This window comes from Ips typographus, linkage group LG6 (assembly GCF_016097725.1).
Source record: "Ips typographus isolate SLU linkage group LG6, UJ_Ityp_2.0, whole genome shotgun sequence".
NCBI lineage: Eukaryota > Metazoa > Arthropoda > Insecta > Coleoptera > Curculionidae > Ips > Ips typographus.
This window is the reverse complement of record NC_138427.1, coordinates 2,651,157-2,671,766: the sequence shown is the minus strand read 5'-3', so window position 1 is coordinate 2,671,766 and position 20,610 is coordinate 2,651,157. Positions and strand designations below refer to the sequence as shown.

The following is a 20,610-nucleotide window of genomic DNA, read 5'->3' as shown; positions in this document are numbered from 1 at the left end:
TTACCTCCTATACTGGCGTTGTACGCAACACCAATACCACAAAAATTGTTGTCCGCCACTGCTGCTACTTCTCCTGCACACCTTGTACCATGTTTGTTATCTCCATTGTCTTGTGGCATGGGATCATCATCATTACCATTAATGTCGGTGCTAGCCAAAGAATCCTGGAATTTAAAAGTTAATATTATAACTATGACATTTTATACTGGTTAATCGTGATTTGTTCTGGTAATAACAGAAAACGTTTATTCAATTACAGGTTAACACATATTCCCCCACCAGATCGAGGGCCTATACGGTTAATATTTAAACCTCGGTCTCTAGTTTGCCATCACAATTTCGGGTTGCTTTCCGGTTCGAGAATTTAGGAAACAAAAGATTTCCTCAAAAACCGTGAGCATTTTAGAGTCTCTAATAAATTAGGTAATAATAATCGATGCCACACGCAGTTATAAATCCGTTTATGCTAATTTGCCGATAAATTGTCGATGCAAACGCTTGTTGGTATAAATGAACTGAAAGCCTGGTGTTATTGGAAACCGCAAATGCTTAGTAAAGCAGCGGCTATTCTCTATTGTAAACAATTGTTTAATGCCCTTTTGGTGCGACCGAATAGAGAAAAGTTCAAATGTTAGTTAAACTCGTCTCCATTGTCACTTTACAAGTAGTAGTGATCAAGATCTTGGGAACCCAACTTCATTGAATATGATGGTTGTTTTTTTAAGAAGAGTCACTCGATTGAATTCTTAAAACTATTTGAAAATACCGTAAAACTGATTTAGGAGCTTTTACTAAGACGTTCAAGATTTGCCATCAAAGTCATCGCTTTAAGAGAGGAACCCAATGCTAAATTGCAATTTCCTTTGCGTTGCCAAAGGTCCCAAATTTAATAGGCTCAGTGAAATAGACATAACTTTAATGAACCCACCGGGAACAGATAATACCGTTACACCGCATCTTATATTTCACACGAAACTTGCAAGTTGGCAATGTTATGCACTAATAAAGATTAAAGGCTTTTATGCATCCTCCGGGGAGTTAGCTACAAACAGAATATCGTGTATTAAGTTTGAAAGTAAACAGTCTGAGCAATATATAGTATATATCTAAACACGAAAACTAATTAGAAAAGCATTGAGGTCGTGGTTGTTTCAAGCTTACGGACCAACTCTAATTAGTAATATTGCCAGCTTGATTGGTGTACAGGGATACGTTATGGCTGTTTGGATGGTACCGCATATTAAACGAATATGGCCTAAGGAAAACACGACTTATTGAGCTCCCTTTAAACTAAACTGGACGTCATAACCTGCCACGAATCGCTTAAAATACAAATTTATGCAAATAAGCGTTGCTGTATGAATGCGGAATAACAAGGAGATGATTGAAACTTCTCGAGCTTTGATGAGGTTCCGCCAGTTTTTGATGATTAGTCTTGAAAAGTTGCTATTTACTTTAATTTGAAGGAAGTGTTGTTTACTGTTCAAACTTTTTATCATGCAGTAAATCTACACCGTTGACGAGGTTTATCAAAGTAATTGGCGATAAAGGGATTGAGTATCTACATCTATTGTGCATATTCAACCAATCAGTAATTGTTTGTGTTAATTAGTTGTCTATATCTGAATATTACTATTGTTAATTATTGACGATTCTCGGCTTCCAATCGATGATCAATAGGGTTATGATACGGTTTAAGCAATGGTAGGTAATCTAATAACATTACATAGACATGGACTAAATTACTTGATTTTTTAAGATGGTTCAGGCTTCCAAATAATTTTTGCAAGTATTTTAATAGCATTTTCGCATGTTTTGACGTAAGATATTTTATTTTGCATAAGTTTAGGTCCCATGCTCGTAAACTAAAATTCTATGTCAAAGTTCGGCATGCAAGTTATAAACGTGTGCATGCCTTTCCGACCTTGTTTCCGTAGACAAGATAGAAATAACAAGCAGCGGGCTTTAAATAGGTCATTGTTAAGTTTTAATACAAGAGGAGCTGTTGGGAACTTGGAAGCTGGAAGTTTGCCGGGAAGAAAGTCACGCTTTTGATGAACTAATACCGAGCCTGTAAACTTTACGACCAAAAGTTTAATTCTTGATAATTAGTATGGTAATCAATAGCTAGGCGACTAATGTGCAGTTGTATAGCGATTAATGATTTAAAAACAGATTGTTGTGATATTACTTTCTTTTTAGTAATGAGGGAAGCTTAAAGTGTTACTTACATAAATACTAAACCGATATTTTAGACCTTTGTAGGCCAGCCAATATTGTCTTACCGCATTAACCTTTCGCTCTATTAAGTCCATTTACCCAAAGCCTGATTGAATAGACTCTGACCAAGCATTGTGTTTATTCAGGAAGTAATATATTTTCCATTAATGTGATTCAATACCAGCCAGAATGGGAGGCTATATAACTTGATTGTTGTTTCATTACTATTAACCCGGCACAGGAAAGACCAGAAAAGTGTTACAAAACTCTTGTTCCTGTTGGCAAAGAAATGTAACTTCAGAGAAAATATTGATTGATTGAACAAGACCAAAGGCTTATAAAACTCGCAGTTGTCTCACCTGATAAAATAGTAAAGCTTTCAGAAGGAAAAATTCGACGAATAGAACCGTAAGTCCCCAGGGTGCACTAACTTATTCAAGTTCCGCCATTTAGCCGGCCTCCGTTATTTACTGGTGTGGCCCTCATACATATTCCGAGCAAATTATCAAATTAACCAGTCATTTCCGGCGCTTCTCTAGACGTTGCCGAAACGACTCGAGCTCATACTAACTGCCTCAACTATATCTTAAACTGTATTAAAACTGTATTAACCCGTTACTCCGGTTATGGCTGGACGATGTTACGGGGTAGTCCGGTATTAGAATAAGTTCAGAGTTTCGGATTAAACTGACCTTACCGTCTTGGAATTTATAACAAGCGCTTGGATTTCCGTGTTTGGAAGTTTTCAATTATTCATAACGCTTCCAGTTTGGTATAGATTATAACACCGAGATTAAGTAGTGTTATTGCACAGTAAAATTGGAGAATACAAATATGATGCGTAACCAGCATGTTCGTGGTTTCAAGTTTAGAAATTCAAACCGAATAGTATTCATTTATGAGGAGGAGTTCACGTTGGATTTCCCTTCTAAAGTACAAACTGGTTCATGTTGGGTTGTATTTCAATCCAGATTTGAAAACTGCAGTAATTTAACACTAATTTTATCAAAAATAATACTTACATAGTTTTGAGCTAAATCTGGATGATTAGTTTGAATCCCATCATCTAAGATCGATACGACCACACCTTTCCCTGTGTAACCTTTTTGCCAAGCAGGAGCTACGTTCATGTCCAAACCATCTTTTGCACCACCGTTCTGCAACAAAGAAACGATCAATTGCCAATTCACCACAACAATAATAGATGAATCCAATAAATTACCGACTTAATCGCAATTAAAAACGTTCAGCTACCCAGTGGGGCCGGGAAATATGACACAAATTTTTCAGTCATATTAAAATTTATTCTCGGCTAGGCGTTAACGGTTTCACGGGGCAACCGAATGTTTTAAACGACTCTTTAACGTGATAAAGGTATTAAAAAGCGTGGCAGATTTTTCCAGCCGTATATCAAACCTTAGTGTTAATTTTTCTCCTAATTTAATATCGTCCGTCAGTGCCAGCACGTAACGCAAACAAAAAGAGTGCACAGCAAGGGAAAGAGGACATAAAAACACGGAAAAGGTCCTCTGTGATAATATAATCTCACTATAATTTAGTTGCCCAGTACCTACTTTAAAGTTATAGATAGCGAGAACATCGTAAATGAAAACTTCACAACTGATATTTCTTGAAAAGTTAAAAGTTTTCTTTTTGTTGTGAGAACCCTCCAAAGCGGAAACATAAATGAAACTTTTACAACGACTTGCTTATTATTAGCTTCAAGTTAAAAGACCACTTTAGAAAAAATATTATTTCCCGTGTTTTAAAGATGAATTATATATTCAAGTCGTAATTGCCGTAAAGTTTTTCTATTATATCCGGTTGTTAAATGCTAATTTTGAAACTGAATTCTTTTCTAGCTGAATTGGTTATATGCAATAGAATATTCAACATAAAAGGGATAGGTACAATCGTATTGCAAGGCTAGGAAAGTCATTTTCGGGAGAATAGGAGCATTAAAATTTAATTTTAATAAGCGAGAGATGTGCAGCATTTCTGAAAACTCAAATATTCTCAACAATCTAAAGCGTTCACCAGGATGAGTGAAATTGCACAGTATTTATGTATAATATTTGAAGTCAGTAGAAACACTTTTGGTTGAAATAGTTGATCAACGCTGTTGTGTTATTTATTAGACAAACAAGTGATGGTACATATTATCTAACAACTTGATTATCTAGTACTAAATTTCATGAATATATCAAGCACAGCATTTCTTTCTAAACCACCTTTCAACCTAATTAGTCAGAATTTGTTTTCCTATACAATCAACAAACTAATTTAAAGAAAATATGATTATATTAAGCAAGCTTCCCCGGTCTAACAGGTTCTGGCACCTAAAAATGAACGACGTGAAACAAACGACCGCAGTTTTGGATAATCACCGGCGATGCTTAAGTCAGTGGCAGTTTCCGTCACTTTTTACTGTCGCCAGTTTCGTAAAACGTAACGACTTTCTGGCGATTATGTCGCGGGGAGCTTTAAAATTGACACGAAAAACTCCTCGCAGAAAAAATCTAATGGATTCGATCAATATTAAGTACGCCACTAAAAGCAAAGCTATGTCCTGCTTTAAAATCCCTGCTCTCTTCCAAGTCAGAGATAGTGACTATTTGATGGAGACTATTGGGAAATATTCCATTAAAAGTTTCGTTTTATTTTTTAATAAAGTCGAGATTTCTTTGGCGGAAATAAAATGGGGGCTCTAAGATACATTGAGTGATTTGCATAGATGCACTGCATTTAGCAAATTCTACTAAATACACACAAATAGCCACTAAGCTTGGCTCAATTTGCATAATTGCCCACTAAACCAGTAAATTTACGACATCCATATTTGTATTCCTTTTTGTCCAGACCAAACTTGTCTCTATTAAAGCCTTTGAACACAGCTTTTATGCAGTTTTCATGTAAATGACAGGGCTTGATTCGCCAAACGATACGTTCACTTTAAATTAGAAAATGATGATTCCCATTGACATGGTTTCAGCTTAACTGGAATCTAACAATCACATTTTCTGATTAATGCCATGTGCAGACCAAATATTCCTGCCAGTTCAGCTAATTTGTTCTAGAGAGTTGTTTGTCACAAAATCTAATTTTAAGCGAAACGGATTACATACGTATACGATTTAGGTTTAAAAATATGCATTTAATTTGAATTTTATGTTGGGGATTTGGAAACAATAAAAAGTGGAATCCGGGTAATCTTCTTGAAGGGTGAAAGCCAAGACTAAAATACAGAGAATGGTTTCTGCTCGGGTTTCTGTTTTTTTTTTTCAAAACCAGAATTTTGTCAGAAAATATATGCTGTTCCTATGAAAATTATTTGTATAAAGTACCTGTTTAACCCATAATACAGAGATAATGTTAATTAATGGTTGTCAAATACGTCACAACTCTCAAAATATGATTATTCAAAACGTAGATCAACTTGAAAGTCCAGTGCATATTTTAACTTGCATAAATATTATTTGGACAATGGTCACGTGACAATGTACATAACTATTATTCCATTAACACGTGAGAAATGTCAAATATGCCACAATTCTCAAAATATTGTTACGGTAACAATATAATCATACGAAACGTAGAACAACTAGAAAGTCCAAAACACTTAACGTGCACCTTTGATGACATTTTGACTTGTACAGCTCCATGAATATTATTTGGACATTGGTCATGTGACAATGTACATAAATATTTTGGTAGTATCACGTCACGGTTGGTGAATACATCACAACTGTCAATATATGGTAATTGAAAACGTAAAATTACTGTGAAGTCTAAAAGGGTTTACTTGCACTTGTGGAGACATGATGACTTGCATAGCTCCATCGATATTAGTTGGGCAGTGGTCACGTGAGAATGTACACAAATATGTTCTAGTATCACGTTATGGTTGTCAAATACGTCACAACTGTCAAAATATGGCCATCCGAAACGTAGAACCACTAGAAATTCCAAAACACTTTCCGTGCACTTTTGGTGACATTCTGACATGAATATTATTTGGACATTGGTCACAAGACAATGTCCAGAAATATTGTTCTAGTATCACGTGATGGTGGGCAAACAGGCTGCAACTGTCAAAATATGTTCATGTGAAACGTAGAACAACTAGAAAGTCAAAAACGCTTTGTGTGCACTTTTGGTGACATTCTGACTTGCATAGCTACATGAATATTATTTGGCCAGTGGTCACGTGACAATCTAGGTAATTATTATTCTAGTGTCACGTGACAACTGTCAAATATGCCACAATTGTCAACAACTAGAAAATTCAAGACACTTTACATGCACTTTTGGTGAAATTCTGCCTTGCATAGCTCCATGCATATTATTTGGACAATGGTCACGTGACCATGTAAACAAATATTGTTATAGTATCACTTGACAGTTGTCAAATACGTCACAACTGCCAAATATGGTAATTCAGATCGTAAAACTACTGTACAGTCTAAAAGGGTTTACTTGCACTTGTGGAGACATTATGTGCTTATGTTTCCACAAGTGCACATTATGCATGCATATGTCGATGAATATTAGTTGGATAGTGGTCACGTGACAATGTTCATAAATGTTGTTCTAGTATCACGTGAGCGTTGTCAAATACGTCACAACTGTCAAAATATGGTCATAAGAAACGTAGAACAACTAGAAAGTCACACTACATGCATATTTGGTAATCTAGTGGTCTAAGGTTGTTTCAATTTTAGAAAAGTGTGCCTAAAAATATCCTTACATTTAAGCAGCATAAATAGTAGTTCCTTTTTCAAAAATTTTTGTTTATTAAGTATTATAAGTATAAAAAACACTGACTTTTCTTGTTTATCTTTGGTATTTTTTTAAGATTCAGCCGAGTGAAAGTCTATAATTATACGTGTTCTTCTTGTTTATGCTTTCGTCTTTATTAGTTGAAACGATTTCCAAGCTGAAATTATATCAAGTTATCATCAAAGGAATGATAATAATAATCATCATTAATTGAAATTTGGATCGAATCTAACGGAAAGACGTTTTATTTACTCATTATAATTTTAAAACACAATGCCGGCACGTCACCTGATAAATTTATTTAAACTACATCCTGGAATTTACGACGGTAAATGCTGTTTAAAATTTGAATAAATTAGATCCGAGTTTGCCGGAGGCAAGTTTCAATTTAAATGCATGTAATAACAATGAAAAGGGATTTCCATGCGAAAATATTCCCAATGTCGGGCAATGGATTATTCGGCGATACTGAAAAACCAGACGCTGCTGGTTTTCGCCAGGGAATAATGATGATCGTACAATTTGTGCCTCCTTTTTGTTTTATTTAACTTTGAGGCACTAGGGATGTGAAGGCAATTTAACCACTAATTGTGCTTTATTTTTGCCACTTTCACACTGAATATTTTCCGGATCTTAAACGAAAATCGTGTACCGACCTTTCATAAAAAGAGACTACTAACCAAACTCACATATAACAACATATTCTACGATGTGTCTATTTTTTTTTGGGATGCCCGTTTCCAGAACTCGCCGTAAGCAAAATTTATGTTCTTCAATAAATATTTTATAACTCAGGAGTGAACCATACACCTTGGTCGGCTCACATTCTCCTTTTATATCTGCTCGTAAAAATGAACGAAGAAAACATATTGAGTTATATATGAGAAACGAATGAACTTTTTCGGATTTCAATCGGTTTATGCACATTCAAACAACTTCAAAGTTATTGGCGACCAAAAAGAATTTCTCACTAATTTTTGTGTTTATAAAACATGTTTTGTTAAGCTAAAAATAACTCATAAAGATATTTAAAATTTATGTAGTGGGTCGATATTCTCCTGCCTCTTTTCGTGACAAGTGTTCATAAAAATCGTGTAGGTTGCTGATTTATCGGTCTGAGGAAAGGCAACAAATGCGAACATCAACAATAGGAAATAGTCTCCCTATCTTCTTATAAATTTACACCTTAAAGCTTTTACGGGGCTTGCTTGCAATATTTCTTGTCGATTATATGATGCAGAAAATGACTGAACGCAATATAAAATATTGCAAGGGCTTAAAAATAATTGCAAAAAGTGCAATCTACTGATGGGTTTTTAATAGAACTGAACCCCTTTTATTAAATTCGTATTTATTTTAAAGTAAAATAAACCAGAGTCATACTCCATTAAATTATGTGGGTACAATATCCTTATATTAAATTCACATTAAAATTAGTCAGGTCACGTTGTACAAAAATATAACGTGAAACGTGCATTATGTTAAAATTGTAGAGTAAAGCTGGCTTGCACTTTAAAATGCATGACAAAGGGTAAGTTCTTCATACAATTTAAATGTGTACGTGAACCTGAATTCAAAAGTTTTAAAAGTATACAAGAATAAGTGTTTTATAAGTTGAGCATACAGAAAATATGATTTTTTTCTATCTTATAGTATATGATCAAAATTCCTGGAAAACAAATTCAATATGTTTTAAAACGTAAGACGTTTTCTGTTGAGTCATTGCTAAAGCGAACGAAAGTACAATATTTTACGATTAACCCAAGGCTGATGACTGCAGAATGCAAATATATTTCAATGAACGATTTATTTATATCTTGTCGAAAAGAACTAGCTTCAGTATGTACTCTGATGGTGCGCTTCGAAACGAATAAGTTTTCATTTTGCAAATGGGTTTCTTGGAGCGATAACATCGAATCTTGAACTTAAATATATGCGCAAGGAGATGGAAGTTTATTTGGCGGAAATGTGAAATAAATATCTGTTTAAACATTTAATGTCGATAGCGTGGAAGTTTCAGGTCAGGGGTAAACGATTGAATGACTATCTTTACGATTATTTAGAGAGTATTTTAAACTTTTAAATCGATAAGAGTTGAGAATTTCAAAACAATATAAAACCCAAACCTTTCAGTTGTTTCTAAGCAACTAAAATGCCAGAATGTAAGTAGGCACCCTATAAACCTTTAAGGTTTCCGAATAAATTTCAGATGTAATATAAATTTAAATTTTATCAAACAGTTAAAGTTTCGAGGCATTCTTTCCCTATACCTACTTTTTAGACCCTAAATCAATCCGAATATATACGATACGAGGCAGATAAAACATTTTTACCTTATTTCCTATGCGTCGAGAACGTTATTTACGAGTTATAGTGGGAACCTATCAGGTAGTTTCGTGCATACGTCAAGATTTGATATTTGATTGCTGGCTCATTTTTCATTGGACATACGGTACTCGTATGAAAATTGATTTCACCTGTGCGATTTATATCTTCATAAACCTTAAGTAATATGCTTATCAAAGTATGATGATTACTTCTTCGCATGTAGTAATACAGGGGGGGTAAAGTCGCCATAACAAACCATGTAATTTGTAACAGATTACAAAAGTTTGAACAGGTTTATTTCAAATTTTACTGTTTTATCGATATTGAACCAGAGAAAACTGGCTGACAAGAAACAATGCAACTGCTTACATGTTTCTATTTTATTGCGCAGATATTACAATAAAGTTATGTTATAGCGCCCGTTGTGAAAAATTGCGAAAGAGTATAATAAGATTGCCTTCAGTAAAGACTTTTCTGATACAATGCCCCGCTAGAGTGTTATTGCCAGTTCGGGTTTCCGTTGAGAATAATAAGTTTAGAAGGAATATTGTTCGGATGAAGCTGTAAGTTTATGCGTATTTAAATTGCATGTCGAATTGTAGTTTTAACTACTATTTTACGGCTGACAATTTTTCGTAAAAATAGGTCAAATTGCACTATTTAGTGGAAAAAGCTTTTATGGTATTACACTGTTTTGTGTATGTTAGAATTTGAAAATTTTACGGGCTTTGTAGGTAGTTGAGTAATAGAAATGATTGTAATAAAAAGCCTATAAAAATGTGTACGTACAGTTGATAACTTAACTATAAAAAATGCATTTTGTCACGCTTTTGAGGAGTAAAGAACCATTGGACTGATAGAACTATAAAGTGAGAATTGCATATCTATAAAATTACATTCTAACCTTGATGTGTATATTCTCGCTCGATGCTTTGTATAGGCAAAATATATATTCGCAGTTTGCCTTCTTACACTCAAACGCAACTTCAAAACGTCGATTTTACGTTTGACTTACCTCTTTGCCTTTAACAGAACCTTTTTGGTTATTCATGACCAGTCTATTTTACATCAGGCTCACTTGCTCCAAAACAATTTAGTGTATGCGTATGAGAGGAAAACTTTTGCTTTTAAATAAACTTACCAAAGTATTGTTTACAACATGCAGTCATGCATATGTAAATGTTGGAGGGAAGTAGTAAATACTGACAAAAAGGAAAACGGTCAAATTTTGTTGAAATACATAAATTTTCGTTTTGAATTACCCTAAATTAGCAAGTCCAAATTCCGTGTCGTGCTGAAAGTAATAACGCCAAGGAGGTTACTAGTAAATTACTATTTAGAGTGTGTAAATTAAGCAAATATTAATGCATCAAAACTAAGTTATAAAACTCACAGCCCACATCGCTCTTTTAACAAAAATTCGCCAAAAATTCAGCTTTAGAGTTAGGGCCTTCATTTTTTTAGAAAATATAGATTAGAGTGTGTAGTATACTGTTTCCATAAATCTATATGCTTAAATTTGGAACTTTCAAACAATTAAGCAAATTGATGCACCAAAATAAAGTTAGAAAACTCGCAGCCCTGATCGCTCTTTAAACGAAAATTTAAAAATTCGTTTTACAGTTAGACCTTTATTTTTTTTAGACAATTCTTTGAAATTTACTTTATTTTTGTGATAGGAAAAACAGTTAATTTAAATATTGACACATCAGAAACATTTGGGAATAGAAATTTAATTAGTTGGGTACCGACATGGGACCTTTAGGCAATTCTAAATTGTTTACAAACAGTTTAACTGAATTACAACGATGCTTCGGTTGGAATCAATTTGAAAGTTTTAGAGTAAATGTAAAACTATCACACAAAGTTTGTTTTGTAACTGCAGCAATAGTAATTTTGCTTATTTAGGTTAGAAAATAGGCAATGAATAATAAACATGCCGGATTTTCAAATAAACTGAAGTTCTGGGTTTTATTCATTCATAGCTTGTAGTTGAAGGTGGTGAAATGGAGATGCACTAGAGAAAAAGGCGTAATTTAAAGAATACTCGTTGAGATTTATAGAGAGGCTAACTCTAAATTAGCAAAGCAAAGAGACGACCATTGTTTTTGAAATAATGCACGAACCATGTACCGTTGTAATAAATGGGCACACTGTTTTGCCTAGTCACTTTATGTGTTACTTTGCGGACGCTAAGATGAAAAATAACAGCATGCGAATGCACTGTTTTGCCAAATTTATATTCGCTAAAACTAGAAAAGTAAATTGTGCCTTTTGTATGTTTCCTAAAATGGGACTGTGATGGATTAGGCTGTTTTTCATTTTTAATTTACGGTCGTGTTACGTTACCTAGATAGACATTTTGTATGGGCATGAACCAGAAAATTACATTCGCTCGTGACATGATGATCAACAGTTAACACGTGATTCATTATTTTGCGGATTTAACGCTATTTCTCTGCAGAACCGCTCTGTAATAATACTGAACAAATTATTAAACTCTTAAAGAAAACCAAAAAGAAAGTTTAGTCATAAATTTGTAATTGCACAATCTCCCAAGTTCAAGGAGTATAATTAAAGAAGAAAACTGCTGACGTTGCGTGGGCTTTAATTTAATTGATCAATTGTTGTGATGGACGAGACTTTTTACAATAAGCAATTAATTTCATTCATCAAGGGTATATGAATAGTGCAACTGTACAAATTGTCATGTTGCGACAGTACAGAGGCCAGCAGTTTTTTATTTTTGAAATTTTCCATCCGAATATAGTCGTTAAAAGCCAAAAAAAATTGCATTACCCTAAAAGATATTTTGGTCAAGCGGCATTTAACACTAACAGAGATAGATTTTTAGCGGCTTTCAGCAAACTCTCCGAAAAAATGTGCTCCATGAAAAAGATAAATTTGCGTCATAAGTTACGCTTTAAAGAAATTAAGCGTCATCAGCATAATTGGTCGTTGAATTTCCATGTTAATATCGCACAAAACTCGGTTAAGTTTCTTTCAAGGAAATAGGGCAAAAAGACGTTTAGACTTGGATTATTAATATCTCGCTAGCTTTATCAAGCGATTACGTCTTATACGAGTCGATGTGGCGTACACTTTCAGCATGGAGCTTTCCAATAACAGACCCGTCATTTATCCCTACATAAAAACGACACACGCCCAAACTATTTTTTATTTTTCAACGAAAATCGACCAGATATTTCAAACCGGTTCCAACTAATACACATTTTTTTCGGCGGGCGATATTTTATCATTCGGCCTCGGACCCTTTATATTTCATATGTTCCATAGCCCGCAGACCATTGTAGTTAACCGTCGGGATCAATGGAAACTTCAACAAGATAAAGCTTTCTCGAGGTTTTCCCACTGCAAAAAGCTATGTTGACATATTGCCCGAACAAGGTAATTTTTTTGTTATGTTGGAGAGAGATGGCCCAAGGAATTGTCTAATCGATTATTGCTGGACATTATTTTGGACTTTTATTTGACACACAATTATCTAGACAGCGGATATAATGTTAGTTCCATTTATTGCAAGACGAACAAGATATTAATGTATAGTTGGGCAAATAAGGGATGTGAACATAAATAATTGAGATAATAGAACTTTATCAAATGAGACTATAATTTATCTGAGGTTTTTTGTATTTGGGAGAACATAATTATCTAGATTGTAATAAGAATTGTTTTTTTAACAAAATGTCCATTTTCAATAATTAATAATCAATCTACCAGAATTCTGAAAATATTTTTAAACTTTAACTGGACTGATTTTATTAGATATTTCGTGAAATACTCATATTTCAGCATCTCCTTTCAGTGATTGGAAATCTTAAAAACACAACTTTTCAATTAAAATTTTATGCTAAAATTGTATAAAAGTCTAGTTTCAGGACCTTTTCCAGGTTTTCAGATCTAAAACAAGTTAATTTAATGTTCTGAAGCTTTTCCCTTAGTAAAAACTAACACCACTTTTCAATTGAAACTCTACACTGCAATGGCTAATTTGTCAATTCTTGGCGAAATACTACTGAAGTTGTAGTTTTCAAATATTATACTGTTTTCTGACCTGAAACTGGTTAGTTTTATTTCTAAAGCCTTTTATTTAGATAAAAAATACAATTTTTAGTACCTGAAAACCTTAAAAATACAAGGTTTTAATTGAAATTTCATGCTAAAATGGATAGTTTGTAATTTTTTTAAGAATGACCACTGAAAGTGTAGCTTCAGGACTTTAAACGGTTTTCAGAACTAAAACTGGTTAATTTTAAGCCCTGAAGCTTTTCCTTTAGTAAAAGCAACAATTTTCAGTTGAAAACCTTGAAAACACAACTTTCCAAGTTCTAAACTGAAATGGTTGATTTGCCAATTCTTGAAGAAATACTACTGTAGATCTAGTTTTAAAATTTGAAACTTTGTTTTAGACCTAAATGCTTAATTCCATACCCTGAGGCCTTTTGTTCAGAAAAACTGCAATTTTTATTATCTGAAAACTTTAAAAACACAACTTTTCAATTGAAATTTCTTACTAAAATAACTTCTTTCTAATTTCTTTAAGAAGGACCACTGAAAGTTTAGTTTCAGGTCTTTAAACTGTTTTCAGAACTAAAACTGGTTAATTTTAAGCCTTGAGGCTTTTCCTTTAGTAAAAGTAACAATTTTCAGTAGTTGAAAACCTTGAAAACACAACTTTCCAATTGAAATTTCATGCTAAAATGGCTAGTATGTAATTTCTTTAAGAATGAGCACTGAAAGTCTAGTTTTAGGACTTTGAACGGTTTTCAGACCTAATATTGGTAAATTTTAAACCCTTTAGTAAAAATTACGATTTTCAGTGATTGGAAACCTTAAAAACACAACTTTCTAATTGAAATTTCATGCGAAAATAACATCTTTGTAATTTCTTTAAGAAGGACCACTGAAAGTATAGCTTCAGGACTTTAAACGGTTTTCAGAACTAAAACTGGTTAATTTTAAGCCCTGAAGCTTTTTCTTTAGTAAAAGCAACAATTTTCAGTTGAAAACCTTGAAAACACAACTTTCCAATTGAAATTTCAAGCTAAAATGGATAACTTGTAATTTCTTTAAGATTGACCACTGAGAGTCTAGTATCAGGACTTTAAACTGGTTAATTTTAAGACCTAAAGTCTTTTTTAGATAAAACTACAATTTTCAGTTGTTGAAAACCTTAAAAACAAAATTTTTCAAATAAAGTTCTAAACTGAAATGGTTGATTTGCCAATTCTTGAAGGAATACTGCTGTAGATATAGTTTAACAATTTGAAGCTTTGTTTTAGACTTTAATAAAAACTACAATTTTCAGTAGTTGAAAACCTTAAAAACAAAACTTTTCACTCTATAATTTTTGGCCCACATAAACGGGACACCCTGTGTGTAATATACAATTAATTTGTAGTACATTAAATGTAAATAAAAAAAAACACCAGTAACTTAACCAAGGATCGTAAATCACAAATTACACTATAATTAATTAATTAATTGATAAATGAAGAAGTTCTTACTAGTACGTGGAATTAAACAACTTAGTAAATTAAAGTAAATACAATTTAGGGGTGTTCTAACAACCGACAAACATTTGTAACTAATCGAATTTGCTGGATACGAGAACGACCAAGTAATATCGCAAGTGAAAGTTCTCAAGCCAAACTTCAACACTGTTAAATCCGTTTCAAATGCATCCAGAAGTTAGGACTAGAGCGTTAACTAGTAAATGGCTAATGTCACTTCGGTGTCTGGACATCATTGTAAAACCCAGGAAAGCTGGTTTCTGTGCCGTCCAATTAGATTAGACAGGCGTACGTAGTAGTGGTTTGAAGCTAGAATGAGCTTCCATGCGAAATTAACAGATCATTTGTGATTTTAACAAATTTCGGTTAATTAGATTAGTTTAAATTGCGCAGTCTGAAGGTTCTTTTCGTCATGTCTATAATGTGAAAATATTTACAACTTTCCCGAAGTAACGACCGAAATTTAAATGAAAAGTGATTTCACCCGAAATGGAGGAAGTAAAATTTAATAGGGCCGACTTAGGTAAAACGTTGCGAAACGACCGTTTGTTTAATTGTGCCTTCTCAAGAGTTCGACGCGGGCTGTTAGTTTCATAATATTCATTTTCTCGCTTCCTCCTCAAACTTTGAAGTCCTAAAATTGAGTCGTTAATGTGGCTCATGTAAAATTTCAATTAGAAAGTTGACTTTTGTATGGAAAACATGACGAGTGGGATTAAACTTACGCGCACATTCATTAGTATCTAATAAGCACATTGAGAGTTCTAAATTCAACGACTTATTATCCACGCTATATCCTGCGAACGGCAAATTAATTATACTTTACCTCTATATCAGCTAACCAATGGTCTATTAAAGTTAGTAAGTCCAGAGTCATATTTCTATAGTATGCTTGCAGTTTGACGTTTGACTACGCTAACATCAGCCACTTTCTAGTTATGGTTTGAAAGTTAGAACCGCTTACGTATGAAGTTCGGAGAACTTAATTAGAGAACGAAACATTCAGGCTAAATTTAATTTATGTTGATTGCAATTTCATGGTAGATTATAACATCGAAATTAGTAACTATACTAAAAATACTCTGTCTTTGGGATCAGTAGAGCCCCTTTTACGACAAAAAATGGCAAATTGCTGAATGATCCCTTTTTTTTATTGCTCACCCAGTTTTATCGCTTCCTTAACGGAATAACCTTCATATCGTTATCCCGCTTATAAAAATCTGTTTCTAAATAGGCCCGATATTCTCAATACCATTCTTTCCCGGATATTCGGGTCGTTATTGCTCGTTTTATACGTTTCACGTTGGATTATAAATTATAAGGCGTGGGGAACTGAAAGATTAATTTTGGCGTATTTAGGGTAATGGTGCTTAAAATCCTCCATTACACGGAAATAAACAAACTACATTCAAAACTGAGAGCCATAAAGGGAACTAGAAATTAAATTGTAATTAAATCATCGCAAACAAACCGCTATAGTAAGATTAAAATTTTTGAACTATAATCCTATTTCCCTGCCAAACAAGGTGGTATTTAATTTTAAACTTTACGGCTGCAAATTTTGGTATAATTAAAATTAACTTTAGTGGTAACCTAGTTATTATTATTAGACATAACTTTTCGCTTCGAGGTATTACTTACCAAGTACCATTGTTCCCGATATAAAGGATCAGAAAAAGGTGGTCCTTGGACAGCCCTGTAGTGAGGTTGACCGTGAGTTTGAGCATTAGGAGCAACTCCAGTGAACAACTGGCTGAAAGGAGAAACCGAAGATTTAGCCACGTAATCTCTTTTCTTCCTTTTCTTCTCGTGCTGCTGCTGTACCCAGTGCACCTAAAACAATAATAACTACTGTAATTCTAAATGATAGATCGAGTTCGATAATTAAGGGGTTTGCAATCGATTAGTGAAACGAGTTAGTAATATTCGGACGCACATATTTATAAACCCTCAAAACCTGATGAAAGCTCTCGTATAGCTAGAAATTACTGCATACCGTGGCATTTGACGGCAATTACGAACAAACATACAGCCACATTAGTCATCTGGATCATTATAGCCATTTTGACTTATGGCAAAAGATTTTGGGACCGTACGTATCACTAACTCGATCAGAACTAGAACAATTTTTGGTCCAGTTGGCAAAATTGTACCAATTTTATAAGAAAATATAGTAAATAAGGAGTCTTTATTTCTCAGTTGCATGTCGAAATTGATTACAAAATTCAAAAACTGATAAATAGATCTTATTAAAAAATAAATTCGTTTCTAATACCATAATACAATTTTAATTCCACTTTTGGAAAAAAGCCCCACTTTCAACCGGCAGTTGTAATTTCAAGTTAAGCCAGCAGGATTTCTAAATCCGCGAAGATTTTCTTTTTGTCCTGAAAGTGGGATTTTACAAGAGAAATTTAAATTAAGTATTCTATTTGTACAGGGTGAGTCAACGATAGAGTAAAGTTTATTATCATTGGTATCGATAAATACCAAAAAATTGAAAATACCAACATTTTAGAGAATATTGAGATGCACACTTTAAAATTAATTTTGGATATACAAGGTGGTTCATAAAGGCGTGGCAGATAAAATATAAATTTTCTTAAATAGAACCCTCGATTTTTTAACACATATTTTTAGATTCTCTATGAAATTTTCAAACTTTTTGTTAATCATGTTATATACCTAAACCTGCACAAATGCACAGCAAAGGGCATATTTATACCAAAGGACCTTAAATTTAACTTTTATTTTTTGTTATATTAAATAAACTCTCTACACCTTTTGTATTTAACATTTTTTTGTATTTTTTTCGATACTAATGAGATAATGAACTTTACTCTATCGTTGACTCATCATAGAAGGCTAGAAGTGTTAATTTTTGTGCGAGTTTAGAAATGTTAAACCTCAAGTGTAATAGTTTCTCTTGCTTTGTTTTGCTGCAACTGGAATAGAGCTAAATCTGGTAGCATTTGCGTGTGATAGGAAACAAATTGAAGGCGTATCAAAAACAGCCATAACCGCAATACCGACTTTTGATGGTCACCAAAGGACAGTTGCCACTCGACGGCAATTTGGTCGACCGAAGCAATGCGTTAAGCAGAATTTATGACGCAATAAAACGGGAAATACAAAGACATTGCAAAGCGGATTCCGGCGTAAACTGGGACTGTTCTTTTGGGATTCTTTGGGCGTTGGAGAGTTGTCTCGGAAATAAAATTCTAAGACGTATTTATTACCCGGCGGTGTTACTTTTTTTACTTAAACCAAGTTAGAGTGCTGATTCTCTTTTTGATGGCTGAACACCCAGTTTGCTATAAAACTCAAAAACTATCAAACCGATCAGGGAGACGAGTTTTATAACATCATTCTAGCAGAAAATCAAATCTAAATCTGACCTTTCTTGAATGAAAGGAATGTTGTTGGTTGACTAAACATCCCAACAACGGAATTGAATAAAGTTAATGACTGGCTTATTTAAGTGCATTCAAGACGAAAACTTGTGTTTGGGAAAGGAAATAAATTAAGGTCAAATTTTCAATTTCACAGTCTTGGCCTAGATGTGTTGGCTCGGATAAAACTAGTTTAAGAGATATAAAACAGCGCACGTTTTAATAAAATTGCCTGTGTATATTTGATACTCAAAACGTATCTGTATATACGGCTTATCTCTTTTATTATATCTAGCTATATTGTTTCACTTATAGCTTCAATACAGGATCTATTCCCAATTCCATATTTTATATACGGATAAAGTTACGCAGAAACTAGAAGTAATATTGTATTGTAGCCTTGACGGGAAAGCTATCACAATACGTATAGTTGTGCCGTCATGCGAATAATAACTCTGTTATTCTCAAAGCGATGTAAATGTCTATGAAAAGCGGGACCGGTGTGGGTCAAAGGGTTCGAGAAACTTGGTTGCTCAAACAGCTTTCCGAATAATGATAAAGGGTTAATTTATGCCTCGTCTTGGTTACACCTCATATGGACTCTTAATTGAATGTAAGTATAGGACCTACAAATTTCTCGGTCACTGAATTTAATTATAGTTGTAGTTATAACGAAGTTTTAATTGTTGTGACAGTGACTATTAGTGTTGCTAATGTGAAATATTGAAATATTTCAGGTCCCATAAATTTCAAATTTCAGAAATCAGCAATTCTAGTATGTATGAAATCATACTACAACACTACATACAAAATACCCAAATCCTGTACGACTATGCAGGGTTGCAGAATTCGGGGCGACTACATTTTGTGGCACGAGACGGAGTCTTCTGACTGACTCTGCCCGTCAGTCTTACTAACGGATGTAGAGCCTTTTTAAACGATAATTTGTTATCCGCTATAAATAGGCATGATGCACTACTTCCATTCTGACTGTAACCTTACCTCGTGCATTTTATTATTTTGCCATCTTCGAATATCTGCTTTAATTTAATGAAGTTATATTTTTTAAATAATACGAATTTCTATTCGACATCCGTTAGTAAGACAGACGCTCAGAGTCAGTCAGAAGACTCCGTCTCGTGCCACAACATGTAGTCGTCCCGAATTCTGCAACCCACACCGGGTTCGTAAATTAATTATATAGTACACAATTTCTAAATTTAAAAAATCGTGTAACAAATGTAAGTACAATCTGTTTATTCATTGTAATGTTTTGTGCATGTAAAAGGTACTGTTTGAAGTGTTACTTTTGGGAATTATGTTTGATGACTTTATTCCGAAATTTTCTAACACTAAATTAACTATTACAGAAAACTTAAAAGTTCATAGAGTTAGAAATCTCCCTCATCGCTGTGATACATACAGGTAACTAATTTCAGTTCGAATGGACAAAAATTTTAATAGAATTTTCGGTTTACGTAACGTATCATTTGAAGGAAATTTATGGCCTTCTTGGAGGGAATTTAAATCTTTTAGCGGTCGGGGACTTTAAAGCGCCTCAACGATCCGAAGACGTAAAAATAAAATTAAGGTTTCCTGTGGGAAAGATATAATTCCTAGTGTCGCTACGTGCCCTAGTTTAGAAATTTATAGACTCCATCTGCTACGGATACTGGACGTTTACAAGTTTTTAGTTTTTTTTTTTGGGACGTGAACTTATCCACCTTTTTGTCGAATACACGTAACTAAGCCCTGTCGCATACAGGGAGGACGTTGCAAATAATTCAAGAGTGGATTCATATGCCATTAGTTTGCCAGTCTGATACGTTTATGACGTTGATTGGTGCGGCGACATGGCGAATCCTCGCTGTAACTCTGATTTATCACCTAAACTGATTGAAAATATATTACCCGGAGCTTAAATAACGATATATGTCGACACCTCTAAATAGGAAATTTCACATGAATTCAAATTATTTATTTCAGTTATACTAAACTGAAATTAAAGTTTTTAACGCTTATTATTTACAGTTAAACCGACGCTTGACTGTGGAAAACAAGACTGAAATAGCTAAACACCGAGTCGGAGTTGGTGAAGTAGCATAATACATTGTGACGGTTCAGTAGTTGTCTATGCACTTGAGCAAAGAGACATTTTTAGACGTAGTACGGTAATTCCAGCTCGTCAAAACCGATTTAATTCCACGTTGCCGTGTGCTGGAAATCCAGCAAGTGCTTTTATTGTCTTATCGTCAACGTCTCTGCCGTTTTCGACGCCGCATACTCCGTACTTATTAGGTTAAATTTAGGGGAAATATTACTGACAAAAGGGCGATGTTTGCTCATGAATACTTCAT

General features: G+C 33.9%; 1 protein-coding gene across 4 annotated transcripts in view; it reads right to left on the bottom strand.

The window, feature by feature from the left end:
* The window catches only part of LOC145730705 (furin-like protease 2), a 139,199-nt gene that overhangs the window by 10,578 nt on the left and 108,011 nt on the right, over positions 1-20,610 (bottom strand). For all 4 annotated transcript variants that reach the window (XM_081982056.1, XM_081982057.1, XM_081982055.1 and 1 more), the window contains 3 exons: positions 16,503-16,694; positions 3,243-3,377; positions 5-164 (listed from right to left, as the gene is read on the bottom strand). In XM_081982056.1, the coding sequence (XP_081838182.1) occupies positions 5-164; positions 3,243-3,377; positions 16,503-16,694 (487 nt within the window). The remainder of the gene's footprint in view (positions 1-4; positions 165-3,242; positions 3,378-16,502; positions 16,695-20,610) is intronic.